Below are 23722 nucleotides of genomic sequence, written 5' to 3' on the forward strand. Positions count from 1 at the left end.
ACGCCTGCAGTTTTTATTAAAGTTTCATAAGTTTTTCATTGAATGAAACTGATTGGAAAAATTTTCCCTGATTTTATTTCTTTTGTTACTTATTTGAATTATTGTCATTTTTGTCTTTAAAAATTTCCACATAACTTTATATATTAGGTTGTCTGGATGATGTAATTTTTAAATATTAAATGATCAGTTACTCTGTTCTTAAGTCGACTTTTACCAAATACTTTTTACTCTTAACTGAGTGAAAATATGTTGAAGTACTTTTACTCTGTTCACCTCTGACTGTTACTTTGGATGATGGATCTAAGATGTTATATAAACTCCTGCAGATTTAATAATTTTATTAGAATTCAGAGTTACACTTTTTGTCCACTAGATGGCAGTCCAAATGAGACTGCAACTCAGAAATAATTGTTTTAAAATTACGTAAAACTATGGGGAAAGACAAGTATTTAATTAAGTTGCCAGTGTGAAAGATGGAATAAAAAAATCTTATTGAAAAAAAACTAGCAAGACTTTAATCTGCCTGCAGATTATCATATTATGAAAGAAAAACAAGTTGTTTTCATGAACAGTCCTGTTATTATCTTGCAAATATTTACGTATTTGTGATTATTCTTTTATTAACAGAACCCTCATCTAAAATCAAACAACATTTTTTCTGTAGTTTTTATCTTGCAGCTTTAACTCAATTTTAATCTTCCTGCTCTGTGAAGAGGGACTTTCTCTATTATCAAATAGAAAGTGATAGAAGACAGAAAAATCCCCTGTTCAGCGCAGAATAAGCTTTGCAGCACACAATCTGTTTATTATGAACAGCTTTTATTACAAAAGCTTAGCAGAAAATACACAAATACACTTCCTGATTAATTTCATTATTAGGTTCAGATTTGTTAATAACTTTTGTCTCCATGTCTATAAACTGTCATTTTGGACGAACCATGAATCAGTTTCAGCATATTTACATCAGGGGACAAAATAATTCACATCGGCTTTATTAGCAATTATGTTCTTATCACTTTAATGGGGTTCAGTTCTGATCCAACGAAACCGAAAGTAAGAGATTAGATTAGCAGCAGAGACATTGCAGGTACTTTCCTAAACGTCGCAATAAAGCCGTGCTGGTTCGAACTGGTTCCGAGGACAAGTCACAGTCCAAAGGTGGAGGAAAACGAGGTAACCTGAGCAGCGAAATGTGAGTTTCTGCATGTTTTGTTCCTATTGCTCTTGTCGGACTCGGATTTTCTGACATGTTGTCTGCTCTGCAGCAGACATTTTGTTTCAGCTGCGCAGATCCTAAAACTGGAGTTTACAACAACTTCTGCCTCGCACTGAACACAAACAAACCCGAAACTGTTTTGAAGTTGTATTTTAGTTCAGCAGCCATATTGATTTTCAAACGCGCGTCTAAATATGATTTTTTTTCTTTTTGTTTGGATTTTTACGTTTACATAATCAAAACATGGTGAAAGATGAGCGGAAACTGGAGCAACATTGCAGTATTTTGAAATGTTTAGGTTTTAATGATGCATTTTAAATGCATTTTCCATGTATTTGTATTATTTCTAACTTTTAAACATGCATTAGGTTATTTCCTGGCATAACTATGTTATTTCAACACTCTGTTCACTTATCTGATTAAGTATAGAGAGGAGAATGAAATCTAATACTCGAAGCCTTTTTTGTTTACACTGTGGTCTGTGCGCGTGCTTATGTAAGAGTCTATGGCAAGCCGTTAATATAAAAAATGCTATAATAACACGTTGCCCTAATCCATAAATAACTAGATTCTTTCGCGCAGCTGCCTTACGAATACAAAAGCAAAAACAAAAATTTCCTTCTTAAACTGCAGTTTAACACTAAAGTTTGCTATGGCATTAAATGCAATCTCTCTGTTATTTTCAGAAAATACAGTAGTTTTTAACACCAAAAATAATTATCTGTTTAAATAGGTAATGGCATTTTATTACACATACACCACCGGCAGATTTTTTTTTTACTTTTACTTTGCCTTAACTGATGCTTTGATAGTTTTATTTTTTAAAATAACAAAATGTGAATTAAATATATGGTGGCTAGCAGCTTGTAGTTCCTCTTAAATAGCAGCAGATGTCAGCAAAAACTTCAACTCTACTTTAAATTTGACATTGCAAGTTATATGTCAAGTTTTAAACATGTCCATCTTTCCTTTTTGTTAGTATTATCAGTGAACAGTCAAAATGCAAATAACAGCCATTTAAAGAAACCCAGGATGAAACCTAAAATAGATGTTGAATGTTAAATGTCTAGGCACCAGCTGACACTAATCTTATGTTTTTATATGTTGTACATGTTTAAGGATCAATGTGTATAACTTAGATCTCGTAAATTTGACTTCTGAATACAAATGAAATCACTGAATCTAAATACTGCAACTGATTTATTTTGCTTGGATGTTTTATTTTTCTTCATTTTAGCTGGTGCAGCAGAAATGGCTGACAGGAGAAAAAGGCAGCGGTCAGAGTCGACTGACTCCCCCAGTGAGTCGTCACACAGGTAATGCTGAACCAAAACAAAAACATTTATTATTAACCTGTTAGTTTGTTGCTTTTTGTCTCATTTTGCATTGTTTGTCTGTGAAGTATCAAGATTAGAAGATCAATAAAAACGACCAAAAAAATAATAATTTAGTCAGAAACAAAAGCTTGAATTATAAAAACTTCAAAATCCTCTTAAAAACTGTAGAATCATTAGCACAATGATTTTCTTTAGCACTGCTCTACTTTATATTTTTTCTTAATTAGGATTGTTGAGTTATGAGGTTTGTCATGATTAATTCTTTTTAAGATGTTGGAGTTTTATTTCCCATTTTTCTTTGCCTCTTATCTTGGAAAAGATTAATTAAATCTGTATATAACTGTAGATATAATAGTCCCTGTATTTATCTTTCCTGTAGAAATGTGGCAATATTTACCAGACACAATAAATCAGTAAGCAAGGTTATATTTGATTCAAAAATAAAAATGATCTGTTTGTAGTTCACAGATGAGAAGATCTGAATCTCCAGCTGCCAGCCCTGTGTCGATGAAGAGCGATTCATCCAAGTTTGATCCGCCATATTTTAGTGATGAACCAGCTTCAAGGTAAAGCTGCTTCTTTTTTATCATGCTTAAAAAATAAATACCTGAATGAACTTTAGAAACATCACATGTTTTTCCGATTATAGGGATTTGCTTCTATAGCACACTGTAAAATGTATTTTCTTTATTACAGTTAAAACTATTTGCCGACTTGAGACCTGACAATTATAAAAATGTATAAAAAATGTAAACAATGCTTCAGTATTTTTGTAAATTGTCAGAGGTAAGTGGATTCATGCAAAACAGCAAGAGTTTGTTTATTTGTAACTTTATTTACATTTCCTTGTTGGGACGAGGAACATAGAAGATAATTAAAACATTAGTTTTAGTGAAAAGACTTCTGTTTGTAGTTCACAGTTGAAAAAAACCAGCCCTTCAACTCCAAGCATTGTGTCCATGAAGAGCGATAAGTCCAAGGCTGAAATGCCTTATTTTGCTCCTGAAACACCTCCAAGGTAAATTATACTATTTATCACTGGTCTGAAAAGGTTTACACAAGATTTCTAAACTGTCATGATTTGAGGTGGTGAGGATTGACCCAGGTTGTGGTGTGAAAAATGATGATGATGATGATAAACAAGGAGTACAGAAATCCAGGCAGCACAGGTGAGCAGACAGCTAGGAGCTCAGGCACAGGTAGCAACTGGATATAAAACACAAATGGAGCAGAGTGACAAAGATAAGATATGACAAGGATCCGACAGGGAACAAGAGGTTTAAGTACACAAGAGGTAATCAGGGAACGTGAGGGACAGCTGGGGACAATAAAGGGGTAGATGGGACAATACAGAGAATCAATTAACTGAAAACAAAGGAACCTAAATCCTTACATAAACAAAATATGTAAGCTGGCAAACCTCTGCTGGAAAGCTGTGCTTTGATATGCGATTTATTAAACTCAATATGTGATCTATTAAACCTTTGATTTATTTGTGAAAACAGATATATTGGTTACACAGAAACTTCACTATTTTGACACAAGCACCACCCTACTGTTAGTCAAACCTTGAGTAAACTACCCAACCTTCCTTACAGAGCCTTTGATTTGTGAAAACATTTCTCTGTTTGTCTCATTCTTTAAACTCATTTCCCTTCTCAGGTTTGTACTCAGCTGCTCCTCATCCGCCTGATTGTTCTCCTCATGACTCTCATCTGTCTTCCCTGTAGCTTTTAAGCTAGTCAGTTTCCCTCACTGCTTGTTGGACCTTCAATGAAGTTTCCCTTTCACCTTTAGTTTTCCTTCCTTTATGTTCATTCCTTCTGCACCTGTAAGTTTGTTGTCCTCAAACAACACAAGCATGATCATATTGTCTTGTCTCCTGAACTATATCTATCGATTTTTTTAGTCCTTATTGTGACTGACATTAGTAATTAGATGTTTTGTTTATCCTGTTTAGCCAACCGCTGCACTGTTCGATGTGCGACAAGGTTTCAACAGATCAACTCCAAATGAATTGTGGATGCTGGTTATGCAGAGATTGTGCTGAATCAGAATCACACCAGTCTCCTTCAACAGTGGACACATGTCCAAAATGTGGGAAGAAACCCAAAAGAACAGATGGTAATTTTTTTTTTAAATAACTTCACTTCCTACAGTTCATCATAACTTAAATGTGTTGTTCTTAGGACATTTTTCAAGCTTAGGGAGAGTTAGCTTGAAACTCTCCCTAATCAAATATCAAATATCATGTTATTATTAATAACATGATATTTGACTTCACTACTGTGTGTTTGATTTTCACAGGAGAGGAAGACATTTTAAAACTAAAGAAGAACCTTCAAAAAGCAATGCAAAATAAATTTTCAGTCACAGGTGAAGGAAATGGTGACCAACAAATTTCACTGAAAAGTATTTACACAAATCTCTACATCACCACTGGTGAGAATAAAGAACTTTCTGAAGATCACGAGTTTGGACACCTGAAAGGCAGTCGTCAATCGCAGCCATCATTGGATTCCTCAGTGAAACTCACTGATATCTTTAAACCTTTGATGAACCAAGAGAAACCCAACAGAACAGTCGTAACAAAGGGAGTTGCAGGCATTGGAAAATCCTTTTCTGTTCAGAAGTTCATCCTTGACTGGGCTGAAGAGGAAGCAAACAAAGATGTTGATTTTGTTTTCTGTCTTACTTTCCGAGAGTTGAATCTGGTTACAAGAAAGAAAAGCCTCAATGACCTGCTGGTAGTGTTTCATCCGGCGCTCAAACCTCTGAAAGATTCCTTGGCTTATGCCAAAGCAAAGATAATCGTGATCCTTGATGGCCTGGATGAAAGCAGACATCCACTGGACTTTGAGGACACAAAGCCAGTGTCGTCTCTGAGGGATGCAACATCTGTAGGCAACCTACTGGTAAACCTCATCAAAGGTAACCTTCTTCCTGATGCAAACATCTGGATAACATCCCGTCCAGCAGCAGCCAATCAGATCCCTGCAGAGCACATCAACATGGTGACAGAAATAAGAGGATTCACTGATCCTCAGAAAGAGGAATATTTCAAAAGGAGATTCAGCGATGATCCGAGTCTTTCTGAGAGAATAATTAAACATATCCAGTCCTCACAAAGTCTTGACATCATGTGCCAGATTCCGATCTTCTGTTGGATTTCTGCTGTTTTATTCCAGGAGGTCTTTGGTGGAGAGGCAGACACTGAAATCCCTCAGACTCTGACAGAGATGATGGCACAGTTTGTTTTTGTCCAAACAAAACGCAGAAGCAGAAAACATGAAACAAAGAGTCAGACACACAAAGGAAAGCTTCTACAGATACACAAAGAGTTTCTTCTGAAACTTGGGAAACTGGCATTTAAGAAGCTTCTAGAAAATAACCTAATCTTTTATGAGGAAGACCTGAGAGACAGCAATATCGACACTCAAGAAGCTTCTATCTACACTGAATTTTGCAACACAGTTCTTAGAGAGGAAGAAATCTTCTACCAGAGAAAAATCCACTTTTTTGTGCATCTGACCCTCCAAGAGTTCTTTGCAGCTCTCTATGTCTATGATTGTTTCGTAACCAAGCAAACCAAGCAGCTTGGGAACTTCCTTGATTTGGAGGACAGAGACCATGCTTTATTTGATCTGGCGAAGAAGACAGTTGAAAAAGTCCTGCAGAAGAAGAATGGTCATTTAGATTTTTTCTTGCGGTTCCTCCTTGGTCTCATGGTTGAACCCAACCGAAGAGCCGTTCAGGGCATGTTGACGTCTGTGGACCCAAACGACGACACAGACAGGAAAGTCTTGACTTACCTGAGATCAATCCGAAGAAAGAACTTGTCTCCAGAAAGCTGCATCAACATCTTCCAGACCATGGTTGAGATGAGAGACAACAAACTCAAAGATGAGATTCAGGAATATCTTAAACTGGCCGACCGTCCAAAAAAAGAGTTGACTCCCCTGCACTGCTCAGCCCTGGCCTACATGCTGCAGGTGTCCAAGAATGAACTGGAGGAGTTGGATTTAAAGAGTTACAACACAACAGATGAAGGCAGGAGGAGGCTCATCCCAGCAGTGAGAAGCAGTAAAAAGGCTGTGTGAGTCTCATTTTTCTATTTACAATAAAATAATCTGTTGTAAGATGTTTTGAATGTAAATGAGTTTAGTTCAAAGGTTAAAGGTTTTCTTACATAGATTGTAAGGATCTAATAAGATCTTGCCATGTGAGAGATCTGCTTCAAGCACTTCATGGTATGAAGAGATAAAGCAATCATTTGAACCAGACATGCTGGAATAGAGACAACATGCAGGACAGAAGTCCATGATGAGGAACCCCTGCCCCAATATGTTGGGTCACAAAGGTCTGGTCTCTGTGGAGACCAGAGATCCTTCAATAGGCACAACATTTAGTTCGTTCCTGTCTAATTTTGGGGAGTTTGTCTGAACTGTCGGCTGTTTGCTGGCAGGAATGACATGAGAGGATGTTCTGCTGTATAAGAAGAAATGGATCCATGTGTAACATTGTTCCTGCTTTAGATTATGACCATATATAATATATTTAAGCAACATTAAGTCTTACTTTTCTTTATGCCTTGTAGGTTAAAAGACTGTAAAGTGACTGAGGAGTGGATTGAACATCTGGTCTTTGGCCTAAAGTTCCCGTTTTCACCACTGGAAGATCTGGACCTGAGCAACAACGACCTGAAGGATTCAGGGGTGAAGATGCTCTGTGATGGACTGTCCAGTCCTGTCTGCAAACTCAAAACATTGAGGTGAGAAAACACATGTTCCCTATGCTGCTGTAATGGAATATAATGTAATTTATTCTTCATCGTCAAAACTTGACTCTGAAACAAATATAAGATGTAATTTATTCTACATAATATCTGTGTTGAGGTTTTATGCAGATTAATCATCAGCCTCTGTGTTTTCTCAGGTTGTCTGGTTGCCTCATCACACAGACAGGATGTGAACATCTGGCCTCGGCGCTGAAGTCCAACCCGTCCCACCTGGTGGAACTGGACCTGAGCTACAACAATCCAGGAAAAACAGGAATTAAGCTGATTACTGATCAACAGCAGCTCAAAACATTCAAGTAAAAACTTTGGGTTGTATTTTATGGCCCTAATCTGAAAGGCTTTTATAGTTTCTAACTCTGGTCTCTCTTTAAAGTTTTGATCATGGTGGACCCAATCGGATGAAACCAGGATTTAAGAAGTGTAAGTATTTTACTCTTTGGTTGTTATTTTATTTCTGGTAATCAAACAAAGATAACGTCAAGGCCAAACTGGACTAAGAAACATAAAGAAAACCAATTCTAAAACAGAAAAATGACTTGCACACTTACATTTCTGTAAATTGGGACACTCACATTAATCTAGCAATATGTCTCAATTTAAATATTCAGGAATTAGAACAATAATTGCTACATTTCTCTTAGGAAGGTACTTTACTCTCCCCCATGCCAGAGTTTCTCCTCTAGAAGTCAGTGGTATGAGCTTTTATGAGACGCTGTACATTTAAACTCCTTGTTTTTGTTTTTCCAGATGCCTGCTCCCTCACCCTGGACTCCAACTCTGCTCACAAGAAGCTTCTTCTCTCAGACGGGAGCAGAAAGGTGACCTGGGTGGAGAAGGAGCAGCCTTACCCTGACCACACAGAGAGGTTTGATCGGCGCCTGCAGGTTCTGTGTGAACAGGGCCTGCAGCAGCGCTGCTACTTTGAGGTGGAGCTGGTGGAGCCCTGCGCCATCGGCTTAACATACAGGAGCATCGGCAGGAAAGGAGACGGAGAGGACTGCAGGTTGGGGATGAACGATAAATCCTGGTGCAAGATCTGCTCAGAGGAAGGTTGCTACATAATACACAACAGCAACAGTGTTGTTGTCTCCTCTCTGCGCTGCTCTCGGGTTGGAGTGTATCTGGACTGGGAAGCTGGCAGCATCTCTTTCTACAAAGTTTCTCATGACAACCTCACCCACCTCCACACCTACAAACCTATAACATTCAGAGAGCCTCTTTATCCTGCTGTCGAACTTTTTCCTCACTCTTCTGCCTTGTTTTGTCAGATATAATAAGCTGAGCAAAGGGAGTGGGGAAACATGCAGAGTTATAATACACATTAAAATATGGATCTTACACTGTTATATGTAGTCGTACAACTGAACGTTTTTTTTTAATAAAAAAAGAGAAAGATGTTTTATTCCTGCTAAAGCTCATGTAAAGTAAATGACATTTTAACATCCCTGGTATGTTAAAACACTGTAAAGTGACTGCAGAGCAGATTGAACTTCTGCTCTTTGGCCGAAAGTTTCTATTTTTCACACCACAAGATCTGAACCTCAGGAAGAATTATCTGATGGATTCAGTTTTCTGTTGAGTCCAAACTGCAAACTCGAAACACTGAGGTAAAGATAGATGTAAACATACAACATTATGTTCCTTATGTAAAGGAAATGGCATAATAATGGAATTACACATTCTTAAATATTAAGAAACTTTAAATTCAAATTAATAATTAACACTGGAACTGGAAGACATTTTAAATATCCAAAATAAATAAAACAACAGAAACAACTAATAAAATGAATTATGAAATCTCTGTAAACAGAATTGTCCTTCATAAAAGTTTGTCGTCCAGTTTTTGGTAGAAACAGAAAAGAGACAAATAATAAATCATGCAAACAGAAATGACTGAGGTCTTTTTAATTTATCATGCGATTAATTAATTTATTGTTTATTAAAGGCCTGTGTAATACAGTACATAGTTTATAATTAAAATGAGTTATCAGGTGTTTGAAGCAGCTGCTTGCAGGACGGTTCTTAAAATGACTAAATGGGAGATTTAATAGTAAAACTGTTTTCTGAGGTTTTATTTGTCCTCTGATTAAATGTAAAATAGTATTATGATTGGTTTTTATAACAGTATTCAGTAAACATCAGTAAAACAACTTTATTTTCGTTGTGAGTGTGTTTTATAAATATTTAAATCGTCCTGCTTGTTGCTTCTACTCCAACACTGTAGTTTGGATTTGATGTTACATTCAGGATGTTGACCTCACTGAAAAGTATCTGCAGTGTAAATACTTGCAATTTTAAACAAAATGTTAACTTGCATTAATTTGTCTTTATGCTTTTCTTTATACTTCATAGAGTCACTAAATGTAGTTCACTGTTATCTGCTGCTTCTGACATAATTAACTTTCCTCTAGACAAATAAATAAATGCAATAAAAATATGAAAATAAAACTCCTTCACATTATCTGTATATTATGAATATGTAATGAAATATTAGCTAACTACTGTTTGTTAGATATTGGCTTAATATGTTTTCTGTATGTTAAAATCTTGCTACAGTTGCAGAATGTTTTCTGAGAGCTTCGTGTTTTCAAATCTCTAAATGATTTTGAATTAACTGGTTATGTGTAAGTACGGCGCCCCCTAAGGGACACAAAGGACTTTTTTTTTATTGCTTTCCCTTGCAGTAATAAAGTATTTAGTGTTCACCTTGCACACTGAAGGCTTTTCTGCTGAAATTTAAGGTTGTTATAAGAATTTGAAATGTGTGTTATTGTCTTATTTATGATATATGAAGTTCTGCATATTTTCCTTAAGGATACAAAAGAACCACAAACTGATGTGCAAAATGCCAGAAGCAAAACAGAACAAACCTGGTTTCCACCAATGTCTAAAACATAAACACAACAGAAACTTCATGTAAGAAATAAAGAGACATAGAGACTATTTAGATTATTTTCACAGAGTAAAACCTCCGTCTGATGACAGGTTTGTTTGTTGAGTCTTTCTTGTTAATTAATAAAGATCCGTTTTCATCTGCAGTTCCATATCCTGCTACTTGTTTTTCAACCAAAAGATATTAAACAAATATGAAACCCAGTTAACAGATACATTTTTAACCCTGGTTTGCACCAAAAAATAATAAATATATTTTCACTGAGGATCTTTAAACGTGTACATGCATGCTGTTTGGAATTATCACTGTATACAAATTAGTCTATGGTGTATTTTTGCATAGTTCATGTGAAGGAAAGCAATAAAAAAATATTGTGTGTCCTAGGGGAGTTTTATATGCAAAACATTCTGAGTCAGATGTTTTTAAAGTATTCCAACTGAAATGTTTTTCATTAACAACTTTTATTGATAATCACATAATAAAAGTCTTTTCAGCACTGAGGTTTTTATCTTTTCTCTATTCCTGTGTCAACATCCTGCGCAGTAGCTTAGAGATGACAAAGGCTGAGACTGACATCAGTTCAGCACAAAGAAATGAGAGACGAGCCACAGAGCAGAACCTTCAGGAGCTTTTTAACTTGATCTGCAAAGGGAACCTGAGCCTGTAGACACATAACATTCAACATTCAAACCAGCTGCATGTGTCTTTGTGTGTTTTTATTTGCTCAGTATTTGCTTAAATTTTGCATGTTGAACAATTTGTCTTTAACTGAGTGAAATTCTCATGTTAAACAAAAATTAGGTAAAGTGTCTTTTATTTTAATGCTGAGCTAAAGGTAAAAAGTACCAGAGGGTCCAAACGATCTTTCCTGTTAATGATCCATGTCTCACCTGCTGGGCTGGTTTGTGCAAACAATGAAAACGGCAGATGGTCCTGAATCAATAAACCCCTATCCTCCCTTATCTTTTGTTATGAACAGAATCAAAGATGAATGAAAGTTTGAAAGTAACCGACTATTGATCCTGGGAAGTAGAGTTTGTGTTAATCTCAGCCACGCCTCTGCACGTTCCTGTCAGCCACGCCTCTGTGAAAGTAACTGGCGCCATCTGGTTTTCTGCCACATGCATTCAAGGACAAACAGCTGATGAACCTTTTTATCACATCTTCCAGGACGGACAAATTTAAGGCCGTTAATTTTTTTTTATAATTAAAGGAAAGAAGAAGGAACAACGGAAACAATAACTTTAAAATACCAGTAAGTTTCATTTTGTTCTCTAAAACATCTATTTCTTTCTTTGTAAACTTTCTACTATTTGTTCTTTTCATGACTGAGTTTTTTCTTGATTCCAAAGATGTGATTAAACTGGGCTTTAGCTGGAATCAATAATCAATTTATTAAAACTTCCTCTTCAAGATATGAAAACATGTTTTGCTAGAATAAATGATCACATTCTGCACATTCAGAAGCTGCTAAAAAGACACAAAATGTTTTTATAAAGAAAATTATTACTCTGTCAGTATATACATAATGAAACGATGCCTAAATGTATTCCTGTTTCTGAAATATATAAATATTTGTATGAAAAACTTTCACCATCTGTTAGACAGGAAGGTAATAAAAGGAATCGGTTATTGTGACTCTATGCCTCTTGTTTAAACCACATTTTTATTTTGAAAAAGAAACATTTCGATGTGTTTAGTTCAGACATAAACTAAAGTGATTAAATAGAGGTTGTATGTCATGTAGATGGTTAAATGGATTATATTTGGGGTTTTTTCCCCCCTTAAAACTCAGACAGGCGTCCTGAGCTGAAGACCAACTAGAATCCAATAATCTTCACTTTAAAGGTGAACAATTGTCCAACTTCTTTTATTCTAGTTAAAACAACATTATATCAGAAACAATATTTACTCTTAATGCTGTAAATCTCCTAAACGCTGCTCAGTTTTTCTTTAATCCTGTTATAAATACTATATTCAGCTCTGTGCTCTTAATTACTGTTTTTTAATCTCACCCATTTTCCCACCATAATCTGCACTATTTTATTCTTATTCAGCTTTTTGTAACTATTTTAAACAAGAAACAGGATGTATATTTATATTCATCTAATCCTGTGGAAACATTTGAGTTTTTCATGTTGTTTAAAGATGTTTTGTTTCTTTTTGGTGGGAGAGTTGTGAAATGTGTAGAGGCAGAAGTGAAATGTGGTCATTAAGATAGAGGAAGTCCGACAGAGGAAGCAGGGGGTACAACGGACCAAAGTGTTGCAATAAATTTAAAGTGGTAGTGCAGACTTCTCTGTGCACTTCACATGTAAACAACTAGAAAAACAGAAGAATATTTATAATCTGTAGTAAATATTGTTAAGATTCAATCATGTCAAGTTATTGTTTCATTTAACCTTCATCACACTTTCACATAAATAAGCACATGTTGTAAAATGTTCCACGTTGTGTTGACCTACAGATCCAACCAGAAAACAAACCCTGTAAAAATCTCATTTTCCTCTTCAACCTGCACTGAAACTCAGTTGTTAAATAAGTATAAAAATCTTTCTTTTTTAAAGGTTTTTGTTGGTTCTAGTGGCCTTTATCTGAAAGTAGTTCAACAGGAAAGACATGCAGCAAATGTCGCCAGGCTGGGAATCAAACCTGCAACCAGCGGCACAAGGACTAAGGCCTCAGTATGTGGGTTGTGCTTTGCCCCTGCGCCAGCAAAGCACCCAATATAAAAATATTTCTGTTTTTCTGCAGCATAACAAATGTCTGACCGGAGGAAGAAACGGAAATCTGCAGCAAAGACCAGATCACATGGAGATCACACAGTTTGGTAATTATAGTTTTGACATGAGCAGGAAAAATGTATCAAGTGATATTAGCTTAAGAAATACAAGTTTAAACAAACCATAATTCTCCTGTATGTCTTTGTGTCATAATATGTGTGTAGTTTAATTAAAAGAGTATAATTTAATTAGTGCAACCTCCTTACTTTGATGCCAGATCTTAAGTGCTTTTTGAAGGGCAGCTTCTACTGCAAATATCTTATTACACTTAAAATAAAACAAAACTAACTGATAAGTAACTTTCCAACTAAATAGATCAGCCTTTTTTAAGTCAATAATTCCTTAATATTGATGAAAATGTATTAGTCCTAATGATAAATTATTTCACTTATAACATCTGAAAAGTTTCCTGTAATAAATGAAATAATCTTCCAAAGAAACTGGAACTTTTTCATCAGAATTAAGGAATTATTGACTTAAAACAAGGTTATCTATCTTACTGAAAAGGTACTTATAACTTAGTTTTGATTTATTTTATGTGTATTTATATATTTGCTTTAGAAACTGGACCAACATTACTTGATAAAATATGTTTTTGCAGAGCACCACCTCCTTGTAGAGCAAATCTGCCTTGCAAATGTAGTCAAATAGTTTTTTCATAATTTTATGCCTCAAACCTCTCGACAAACTAACAAGAAAATGCAAATCTTGAGAACATTTTTTCTTCTTTTAGTTCCCAGAAGAATGGAGATGAGCCACCAGGCCCCAGCAGCGTCTCTGTTAAAAGCAATCGGTCCAAGGGTCTGCCAAATGACTTTAGAAAAGACAGATCAAAATGGTATGTGCAACTTATGTTACTAATTAAGAATATCCTGAAGAAGAGCTCTTGTATTTCTCAACACATCAAACAAATTATAAAGATGTTTATGTTTGTATAAAGAATCTTGTTTAGTTTCAGTATTACTGTTTCTTTTTTTGATTAAGTCAACCTTGTTTCTAATTGACTTCAGTTCAGTCCTTTCTCAGTGGTTCTAGTCTGTTTATTTATTCCTTGTGTCTAGTGATAGGTTACTGTTAGATTTATTTTTCTAGTTCAAAGTTGTGGATATTTTCTCCTCATAAAAATGTGTCATTGCTATTTAGAAAATGTGTATTTGTTCTTATTTACAGTCAGAAATTCAGCGAGGAGCTGAGCAGCTGCTCAGTGTGTCAACAGGTTCTGAAGGATTTGGTGTATTTTATTTGTGGACATCCATCATGTAAGGATTGTTTGGGTTTGAGCCTGAATGACTTACCGACAGACTCGCCCTGCACACAGTGTGGAGAGACGTTTATGGAAAACACACTCAAAGACAGAGGTGAGTTCAATTCAGTCTGGATGTGATGCACCACTGAGCAACACAAGTAGATTCATTTTATTCAGTTTATTATTAAGAAGTAATGGGGCATCAGGAAGCGTTTTGACACTTTGCCAAACTGTATTAATACTGTGGCACTGAATACTGACTCCTGCTGGATCTTAAAAATCCCTATTTTACATAGTAATATTTAATATATTTAATGTCTTTGTGTAAATTTAAAATATCTTTGATATTTTAGATAATGTGAAAATCGAAGTGATGTGACATGTTGTGAAGGAGGATGCATGTGGACTGGGATTTTCTTTTCTTTCCTTTTTTTTTTACACAATATTATAAAACAATATACATTTTTCCAATGTTTTGAAATTGAGTATGTTTCGCATTTTTGATTAACTTCTCCAGCTGCAGAAAACACCTGCACACACAAAACCCATGAGGCTGCAGTGCAAAGAAACTGTAATGAAAGGCAGAAGAGGTTTGGATAGATTGTCTTTGGGTTGTTCCTGGATCTCATAGGATCCAGGATCTCATAGGATCCTGGGACCTGGGCTGGTTTTTGGTTTGCAGCCAAGAGCTTATTTACCCTCCAACTGTGAACTCAGGATACAGTTAAAACACCTTAACTGTATTCTCAGTATGTGGGCAGAAGATCAAGTTTTTTTGACTTCATCCTCTCACTCAAAACAAGGAAACTGACAATCAATCAAATTTTATTTGCATAGCACATTTCAGCAGCAAGGCATTTCAAGGTGCTTTACATAATTAAAGAAAAAAAACAACAGCATGTGACATTGAATAAACAGTAAGAAAGAGAAAGAGATTTTGAAAAAAAAAAAACAGTGCCATGTTGCTTTGTCACACATTTTCCACATCATCTCATCAATGATGGATCTCTGGTTGTTGGGAACTATTTACCATTTAAAAAGAGCAAATAACTAAAACATGTCTTAATTTACTCTTTGAGCATCTTGGTAATTTAAGCTTATTACTTATTACTGATGTGACTTTAGATTATTATTAAAACTGCTATATGAAAAACAATCATGCAAGGAAACAGAAACCTGATGCAATTTAACCTGTCAGACAGGCTCAGAGATAAACCATGCATACATTAAACTTTTGTAAAACATGCATGTATTCACTTTTTATTAGTACTTCTGATATTTTCGAATTATTTCAACCAGTAAGACACATATGTTATGTGTTGCATTTCATTTCAGGTAACAGTGTCTTTCTGGAAGCAACAATGAATCTTAAAAAAGGAATGAAGAATAAATTCACTTTGACGTCTGAAGGTAATGGTGATTATCGCAGCTCCCTCAAAAGCATCTACACAACCCTGTTCATCACCACTGGAGATAATGATGGACGAAATCAGGAACATGAGTTCAGACAGCTAAGAAATGCTCATCCAGACCAACCGCTGAGTGACTCTACTGTCAACCTGAGTGAGCTCTTCCAATCGGTGCCTGACCAGGACAAACCCAGCAGAACAGTCCTGACAAAGGGAGTCGCAGGCATTGGAAAATCCTTTGCTGTTCAGAAGTTCATCCTTGATTGGGCTGAAGAGGAAACAAACCAACAGATTGATTTTGTTTTCAGTCTTCCTTTCCGAGAGTTGAATTTGATTGTAGGAGAGAAAGGTCTCCATGAGCTGCTGACTGAGTTTCATCCGTCTCTCAGACCACTGAAAGATTCCCAAGATTACTCCAAAACAAAGATCATAGTGATCCTGGATGGCTTGGATGAAAACAGATATCAGTTGGACTTTCAGGAATCAGCCAAAGTAACTTCTCTTGATGATGTAGCGTCTGTAGGTGATCTTGTTGTAAACCTGATCCAGGGTAACCTCCTTCCTGACGCTAATGTCTGGATAACGTCCCGACCAGCAGCAGCCAGTCAGATCCCTGCAGAGCACATCGACATGGTGACAGAGATCAGAGGGTTCAATGATGCTCAGAAAGTGGAATATTTCAGAAAAAGATTCGGTGATGATTCCAGTATCACTAACAGGATAATATCACATATTCAGTCCTCACAATCCCTGGACATCATGTGCCAGATCCCGATATTCTGTTGGATTTCTGCTGTCTTATTCCAGGAAGTCTTCAGCAGAAATGAAGAGACAGAAATCCCTCAGACTCTTACAGAGTTAATGGCACATTTTGTCTTTGCTCAGACAAAACGTAGAAGCAGGAAGTATGACAGGAACCCTGAGAAAAACAGAGAGAAGCTCCTGAAGACTCACAGAGAATTTCTTCTGAAACTTGGGAAACTTGCATTTGTCCAGCTTCAAGAAAATCAACTCATCTTCTATGAGGAAGACCTGGAAGACTGTGGCATTGATGTAGCAGAGGCATCAATCTACTCTGGTTTATGTAACACTGTTCTCCAGGAAGAGGAGGTCTCCTCCCAGAAAAAGATCTTCTTCTTTGTGCATCTGACTCTTCAAGAGTTCTTTGCAGCTCTGCACGTCTATGAATGCATGAAAACCAAGAAAACCAATGAACTTGGCAAGTTCCTCTCTGTGGAAGACAAAGATCTTCCTTTACTTGATCTTCTAAAGATGACAGTCGACAAAGTGCTGGAGAAGAAGAACAGTTACTTAGACTTTTTCTTACGATTCCTGCTTGGCCTGATGGTTGAACCCAATCAGAGATTCCTTCAGGGTCTGTTGACTCCCCTTGACGAATGGGACGACACAGACAAGAAAATCCTAACTTACCTGAGATCAATTAGAAGAAAAACCGTCTCTCCAGACAGCTGCATCACCATCTTCCAGACCATGACTGAAATGAGAGATCACAAAGTCAAAGATGAGATTCAGGAATTTCTCAAATTGGCTCCTTTGCACTGCTCTGTTGATAAAATGACAAAATGACGAGAGACATAAGAAAGTCTTAACTTGGCTCAGACCTCTTCCATAAACACATTATCTGAAACGTCTGAAACTTCTTCCAGATAATATTTAACTGACCTTATTAGGCTCAAGACACTAAATAAAACTCAATACTACATTAGAAAAAGCTTATTTGTTTTATGACATTCTATGTTAAGTACATATGAGTCAACAATGACCTGAGAAATGTGTAAAATTCAAAGCATTTAACTCTAAATATATATTTTTTGTGGGTGGACCATTAACATATTAATTATCTACACAGTGCAAGTTTTTGATGAGTTAAAGTAGTATAAATAGTTGTTTTAATATCTATGAAAATATCTTTTTTTAAGATTCTATGTTACATTGGTTTTCTGTTTTTTAGTTTGCAAAATGGTGACCTGAATCTGAGAAACAATGATCTGTGCTTAAAACAAAATGACTGAGCGATCATCCATTAGCAAAAGGTTATTGATGCCACATGAACACATTTATTACTCCATGAGTAGAATATTATAAATTACTTAAACTTTAGGTGTTGTGGACAATATCTGAAGGAGAATACTTGTGCATTTGATTTGGACTTTCTCAGTTATAATCTTGTTCATGTTGTTTTTTGTATGAATGCAGAAATGGAAATAAATCCATTGTTGAAGCTTGAAGTGAACGCAGCAACAATGAGCAAATTCCAATGACTTTTGAAACAAATTAAATGCGACATAAAGCCTGAATGGTGAGAGGAGTTATGGTAGATGATGGAAACTAATTTGCTGTTCCTACAGATGTGGGCAGTAAATGTGAACAGACAGGAAGAATATGTGAATTGCACAGTGTTTGTATGTGTTTTATTTTGGTGGGGCAAAACTTTATTTATAGCAATATTTATATTATGAGATTTTATATTACATTTTTTAAAACTATATTTACCAAAGATTTTTATAGTTTAACCATTTCTCAGTTTTAGAAAAGCACCTGAAACTGTTAAAATGTTTATCTGTATTGTTTTTTTAATTACATTTCAGAACATGCAAAGCACTTATCTGTTGTGTCATTCAATGAAGTATCTATATTATGATTCATTCTTAGCTGCTAAAATGTAGTGAGCATTGTTTAAAGATATAAGCTGTCACTGAAAACTTTTTTGCAACAATCATTGAATAAAATACTCATATATTCAAAACTATGACTTGTTGTTTCTTACGTTAGATTTATTGTGTGTAGCACAAATGTTTACATCAAAGTGTAAGACATGGGAAAAGAACCAGGTTTTCAAGATAAATAATTTAATATTTATTTATAGTGCTGTGAACCATCTTCATCAAAGATAAAATTATTACATACAAAAAAGAACTTTTAGATGCTGATTTCATCTATTACTTACACAGAGTAATACAAACCAATATGTCCATAAATCAGGATAACTATAAGGGCCATGAGATACATACATCATTCTCAGGTCAAAAAGAAATTCACTAACAGGTGAGGAGCAGTTTAGAAAGTGTTACAAAGCTGATTTAAGACATTGAGCCTCCAGTGACCAAAGGTTTTTGTCTCCTCTCTGCGCTGCTCTCGGGTTGGAGTGTATCTGGACTGGGAAGCTGGCAGCATCTCTTTCTACAAGGTTTCTCATGACAACCTCACCCACCTCCACACCTCCAAACCTATAACATTCAGAGAGCCTCTTTATCCTGCTGTCGAACTTTTTCCTCACTCTTCTGCCTTGTTTTGTCAGATATAATAAGCTGAGCAAAGGGAGTGGGGAGACATGCACAGTTATAATACACATTAAAATATAGTTCTTACACTGTTTCATGTAGTCGTACAACCTTAAGTTTTTTTTTTATATAAAAATAGAAAGATGTTTTATTCCTGCTAAAGCTCATGTAAAGTAAATGACATTTTAANTTAATATGTTTTCTGTATGTTAAAATCTTGCTACAGTTGCAGAATGTTTTCTGAGAGCTTCGTGTTTTCAAATCTAAATGATTTTGAATTAACTGGTTATGTGTAAGTACGGCGCCCCCTAAGGGACACAAAGGACGTTTTATTTTTTTATTGCTTTCCCTTACAGTAATGATGTATTTAGTGTTCACCTTGCACACTGAAGGCTTTTCTGCTGAAATTTAAGGTTGTTATAAGAATTTGAAATGTGTGTTGTCTTATGATGTATGAAGTTTTGCATATTTTCCTTACGGATACAAAAGAACCATAAACTGATGTGCAAAATGCCAGAAGCAAAACAGAACAAACCTGGTTTCCACCAATGCTCTGAAACATAAACACAACAGAAACTTCATGTAAGAAATAAAGAATAGAGACATAAAGACTATTTAGATTATTTTCACAGGGTAAAACCTCCGTCTGATGACAGGTTTGTTTGTTGAGTCTTTCTGGTTAATTAATAAAGATCCATTTTCATCTGCAGTTATCCTGCTACTTGTTTTTCAACCAAAAGATATTAAACAAATATGAAACCCAGTTAACAGATCAATTTTAATCCCTTGTTTGCACCAAAAAAGAATAAATACATTTTCACTGAGGATCTTTAAAGGTGTACATGCATGCTGTACATTATCACTGTATGCAAATTAGTCCAGGGTGTATTTTTGCATAGTTCATGTGAAGGAAAGCAATAAAAAAATATTGTGTCCTAGGGGAGTTTTATATGCAAAACATTCTGAGTCAGATGTTTTTTAAAGTATTCCAACTGAAATGTTTTTCATTAACAACTTTTATTGATAATCACATAATAAAAGTCTTTTCAGCACTGAGGTTTTTATCTTTTCTCTATTCCTGTGTCAACATCCTGCGCAGTAGCTTAGAGATGACGGAGGCTAACAGGAAGGCAGCACAAAGACATGAGAGACGATCCACAGAGCAGAACCTTCAGGAGCTTTTAAACCTGATCTGCAAAGGGAACCTGAGCCTGTAGAGACATAACATTCAAACCAGCTGCATGTGTCTGTGTGTGTTTATTTGTTCAGTATTTGCTTAAATTTTGCATGTTGAACAATTTGTCTTTAACTGAGTGAGATTCTCATGTTAAACAAAAATGAGGTAAAGTGTCTTTTATTTTAATGCTGAGCTAAAGGTAAAAAGTACCAGAGGGTCCAAACGATCTTTCCTGTTAATGATCCATGTCTCACCTGCTGGGCTGGTTTGTGCAAACAATGAAAACGGCAGATGGTCCTGAATCAATAAACCCCTATCCTCCCTTATCTTTTGTTATGAACAGAATCAAAGATGAATGAAAGTTCAGACAAACTGAGAAGTTGAAAATAACCGCCAGAAACCGACAGTTGATCCTGGGAAGTGGAGTTTGTTAATCTCAGCCACGCCTCTGTGAAAGTAACTGGCGCCATCTGGTTTTCTGCCACATGCATTCAAGGACAAAGAGCTGATGAACCTTTTTATCACATCTTCCAGGACGGACAAATTTAAGGCCGTTAATTTTTTTATCATTAAAGGAAAGAAGAAGGAACAACGGAAACAATAACTTTAAAATACCAGTAAGTTTCATTTTGTTCTCTAAAACATCTTTTTCTTTCTTTTTTTTTCATGACTGAGTTTTTTCTTGATTCCAAAGATGTGATTAAACTGGGCTTTAGCTGGAATCAATAATCAATTTATTAAAACTTCCTCTTCAAGATATGAAAACATGTTTTGCTAGAATAAATGATCACATTCTGCACATTCAGAAGCTGCTAAAAAGACACAAAATGTTTTTATAAAGAAAATTATTACTCTGTCAGTATATACATAATGAAACGATGCCTAAATGTATTCCTGTTTCTGAAATATATAAATATTTGTATGAAAAACTTTCACCATCTGTTAGACAGGAAGGTAATAAAAGGCATCAGTTATTGTGACTTTATGCCTCTTGTTTAAACCACATATTTAATTTGGAAAAGAAACATTTCGATGTTTTTAGTTCAGACATAAATTAAAGTGATTAAATACAGGTTGTATGTCATGTAGATGGTTAAATGGATTATATTTGTTTTTTTCCTCCTCAGACAGGCGTCCTGCGCTGAAGACCAACTACAATCCAATAATCTTCACTTTAAAGGTGAACAATTGACCAACTTTTATTCATGCTAAAACAACATTATATCAGAAACAATATTTACCCTTAAAGCTGTAAATCTCTTAAACGCTGCTCAGCTTTTCTTTAATCCTGTTATAAATACTATATTCAGCTCTGTGCTCTTAATTACTGTTTTTTAATCTCACCCATTTTCCCACCATAATCTGCACTATTTTATTCTTATTCAGCTTTTTGTAACAATTTTGAACAAGAAACAGGATGTATATTTATATTCATCTAATCCTGTGGAAACATTTGAGTTTTTCATGTTGTTTAAAGATGTTTTGTTTCTTTTTGGTGGGAGAGTTGTGAAATGTGTAGAGGGAGAAGTGACAAGAGGAAGTGTGACAGAGGAAGCAAGGGGTACAACGGCCCACTTATGTGTTGCAATAAATTTAATAGTGCAGACTTCTCTGTGCACTTCACATGTAAACAACTAGAAAAACAGAAGAATATTTATAATCTGTAGTAAATATTGTTAAAATTCAATCATGCCATGTTATTGTTTCATTTAACCTTCGTCACACTTTCACATAAATAAGCACATGTTGTAAAATGTTCCACTTTGTGTTGACCTACAGATCCAACCAGAAACCAAACCCTGTAAAAATCTCATTTCCTCTTCAAGCTGCACTGAAACTCAGTTGTTAAATAATCGTAAAATATTTCTGTTTTTCTGCAGCATAACAAATGTCTGACCGGAGGAAGAAACGGAAATCTGCAGCAAAGACCAGATCACATGGAGATCACACAGTTTGGTAATTATAGAACTCTGACATGAGTAGGAAAAATGTATCAAGTGATATTAGCTTAAGAAATACAACTTTAAATAAAACATAAATCTCCTGTATGTTTTGTTTTATAATATGTGTGTAGTTTAATTAAAAGAGCATAATTTAATTAATGCAACCTCCTTACTTTGATGCCAGATCTTAAGTGCTTTCTGCAGTGCAGCTTCTACTGCAAATATCTTATTACACTTAAAATGAAACAAAACTAACTGATAAGTAACTTTCCAACTAAATAGATCAGCCTTTTTTAAGTCAATAATTCCTTAATATTGATGAAAATGTACTAGTCCTAATGATAAATTATTTCACTAATAACTTCTGAAAAGTTTCCTGTAATAAGTGAAATAATCTTCCAAAGGAACTGGAATATCAATATATTAATTAAGAAATTATTGACTTAAAACAAGGTCATCTATCTTGCTGAAAAGGTACTTATAACTTAGTTTTGACTTATTTTATGTGTATTTATATATTTGCTTTAGAAACTGGACCAACATTACTTGATAAAATATGTTTTTGCAGAGCACCACCTCCTTGTAGAGCAAATCTGCCTTGCAAATGTAGTCAAATAGTTTTTCATAATTTCATGCCTCAAACGTTTCGACATGAAGTGTGATAAGACTAACAAGAAAATGCAAATCCTGAGAACATTTTTTTCTTTCAGTTCCCAGAAGAATGGAGATGAGCCACCAGGCCCCAGCAGCATCTCTGTTAAAAGCAATCGGTCAAAGGGTCCGCCAATTGACTTTAGAAAAGACAGATCAAAATGGTATGTGCAGCATATGTTACTAATTAAGAATATCCTGAATGTGCTCAGAAAAGCTTTTGAATTTGCCAACACAGCAAACAAATTATAAAGATGTTTATGTTTGTATAAAGAATCTTGTTTAGTTTCAGTATTACTGTTTCTTTTTTTGATTAAGTCAACCTTGTTTCTAATTGACTTCAGTTCAGTCCTTTCTCAGTGGTTCTAGTCTGTTTATTTATTCCTTGTGTCTAGTGATAGGTTACTGTTAGATTTATTTTTCTAGTTCAAAGTTGTGGATATTTTCTCCTCATAAAAATGTGTCATTGTTAGAAAATTTGTATTTGTTCTTATTTACAGTCAGAAATTCAGCGAGGAGCTGAGCAGCTGCTCAGTGTGTCAACAGGTTCTGAAGGATTTGGTGTATTTTATTTGTGGACATCCATCATGTAAGGATTGTTTGGGTTTGAGCCTGAATGACTTACCGACAGACTCGCCCTGCACACAGTGTGGAGAGACGTTTATGGAAAACACACTCAAAGACAGAGGTGAGTTTAAAAAGCTGTTAAAGTAAATTCAGTTTACATGTAATGCATCAATTTACAACACAAGTAGATTTATTTTACCTTCCAGTTGATCCTACTTATCAAACAATACATCAAGTTCAGTTTATTATTAAGAAGTAATGGGTTAAGGAGGCATCAGGAAGCGTTTTGACACTTTGCCAAACTGTATTAATACTGTGGCACTGAATACTGACTCCTGCTGGATCTTAAAAATCCCTATTTTATATAGTAATATATTTAATATATTTAATGTCTTCATGT

General features: G+C 35.3%; 3 protein-coding genes across 7 annotated transcripts in view; all 3 read left to right on the forward strand.

Annotated features, from left to right (window-relative positions):
* The first annotated feature begins 1021 nt into the window (after window positions 1-1021).
* LOC106952657 (protein NLRC3-like) lies at window positions 1022-19110 on the forward strand. Of its 3 annotated transcripts, XM_015040900.1 has the most exons (11): window positions 1022-1192; window positions 2454-2532; window positions 3015-3119; window positions 3467-3571; window positions 4514-4677; window positions 4861-6649; window positions 7151-7324; window positions 7489-7647; window positions 7725-7771; window positions 8099-8430; window positions 18813-19110. In XM_015040900.1, exons 2-11 carry the CDS (start codon window positions 2468-2470, stop codon window positions 19005-19007), a joined length of 3135 nt encoding a protein of 1044 aa, XP_014896386.1. In that variant the 5' UTR covers window positions 1022-1192; window positions 2454-2467; the 3' UTR covers window positions 19008-19110. The 3 variants fall into 3 exon arrangements, with proteins under 3 accessions (XP_014896386.1, XP_014896385.1, XP_014896387.1); XM_015040899.1 differs by lacking the exon at window positions 18813-19110 and having other exon boundaries at window positions 1025-1192; window positions 8099-8947; XM_015040901.1 differs by lacking the exons at window positions 1022-1192; window positions 2454-2532; window positions 3015-3119; window positions 18813-19110 and adding an exon at window positions 4216-4384 and having other exon boundaries at window positions 3554-3571; window positions 8099-8947.
* Window positions 11339-18172, forward strand: LOC106952662 (protein NLRC3-like). 2 transcript variants are annotated; one of them, XM_015040909.1, is made up of 6 exons: window positions 11339-11499; window positions 12040-12092; window positions 12999-13074; window positions 13761-13865; window positions 14198-14385; window positions 15609-18172. In XM_015040909.1, exons 3-6 carry the CDS (start codon window positions 13007-13009, stop codon window positions 17267-17269), a joined length of 2022 nt encoding a protein of 673 aa, XP_014896395.1. In that variant the 5' UTR covers window positions 11339-11499; window positions 12040-12092; window positions 12999-13006; the 3' UTR covers window positions 17270-18172. The 2 variants fall into 2 exon arrangements, with proteins under 2 accessions (XP_014896395.1, XP_014896396.1); XM_015040910.1 differs by lacking the exon at window positions 12040-12092.
* Window positions 19111-20426: 1316 nt separating the features above from the next.
* Window positions 20427-23722, forward strand: part of LOC106952658 (protein NLRC3-like) — a 12184-nt gene continuing 8888 nt past the window's right edge. Inside the window, exons 1-5 of one of the 2 annotated variants that reach the window (XM_015040903.1) lie at window positions 20427-20778; window positions 21289-21341; window positions 22042-22117; window positions 22815-22919; window positions 23256-23443. In XM_015040903.1, coding sequence (XP_014896389.1) covers window positions 22050-22117; window positions 22815-22919; window positions 23256-23443 — 361 coding nt within the window. In that variant the 5' untranslated portion in view covers window positions 20427-20778; window positions 21289-21341; window positions 22042-22049. The remainder of the gene's footprint in view (window positions 20779-21288; window positions 21342-22041; window positions 22118-22814; window positions 22920-23255; window positions 23444-23722) is intronic. The other variant, XM_015040902.1, reaches the window with a different exon arrangement.

This window comes from Poecilia latipinna, unplaced genomic scaffold (assembly GCF_001443285.1).
Source record: "Poecilia latipinna isolate Pla-1442-1.1 unplaced genomic scaffold, P_latipinna-1.0 Scaffold533, whole genome shotgun sequence".
Lineage (NCBI taxonomy): Eukaryota > Metazoa > Chordata > Actinopteri > Cyprinodontiformes > Poeciliidae > Poecilia > Poecilia latipinna.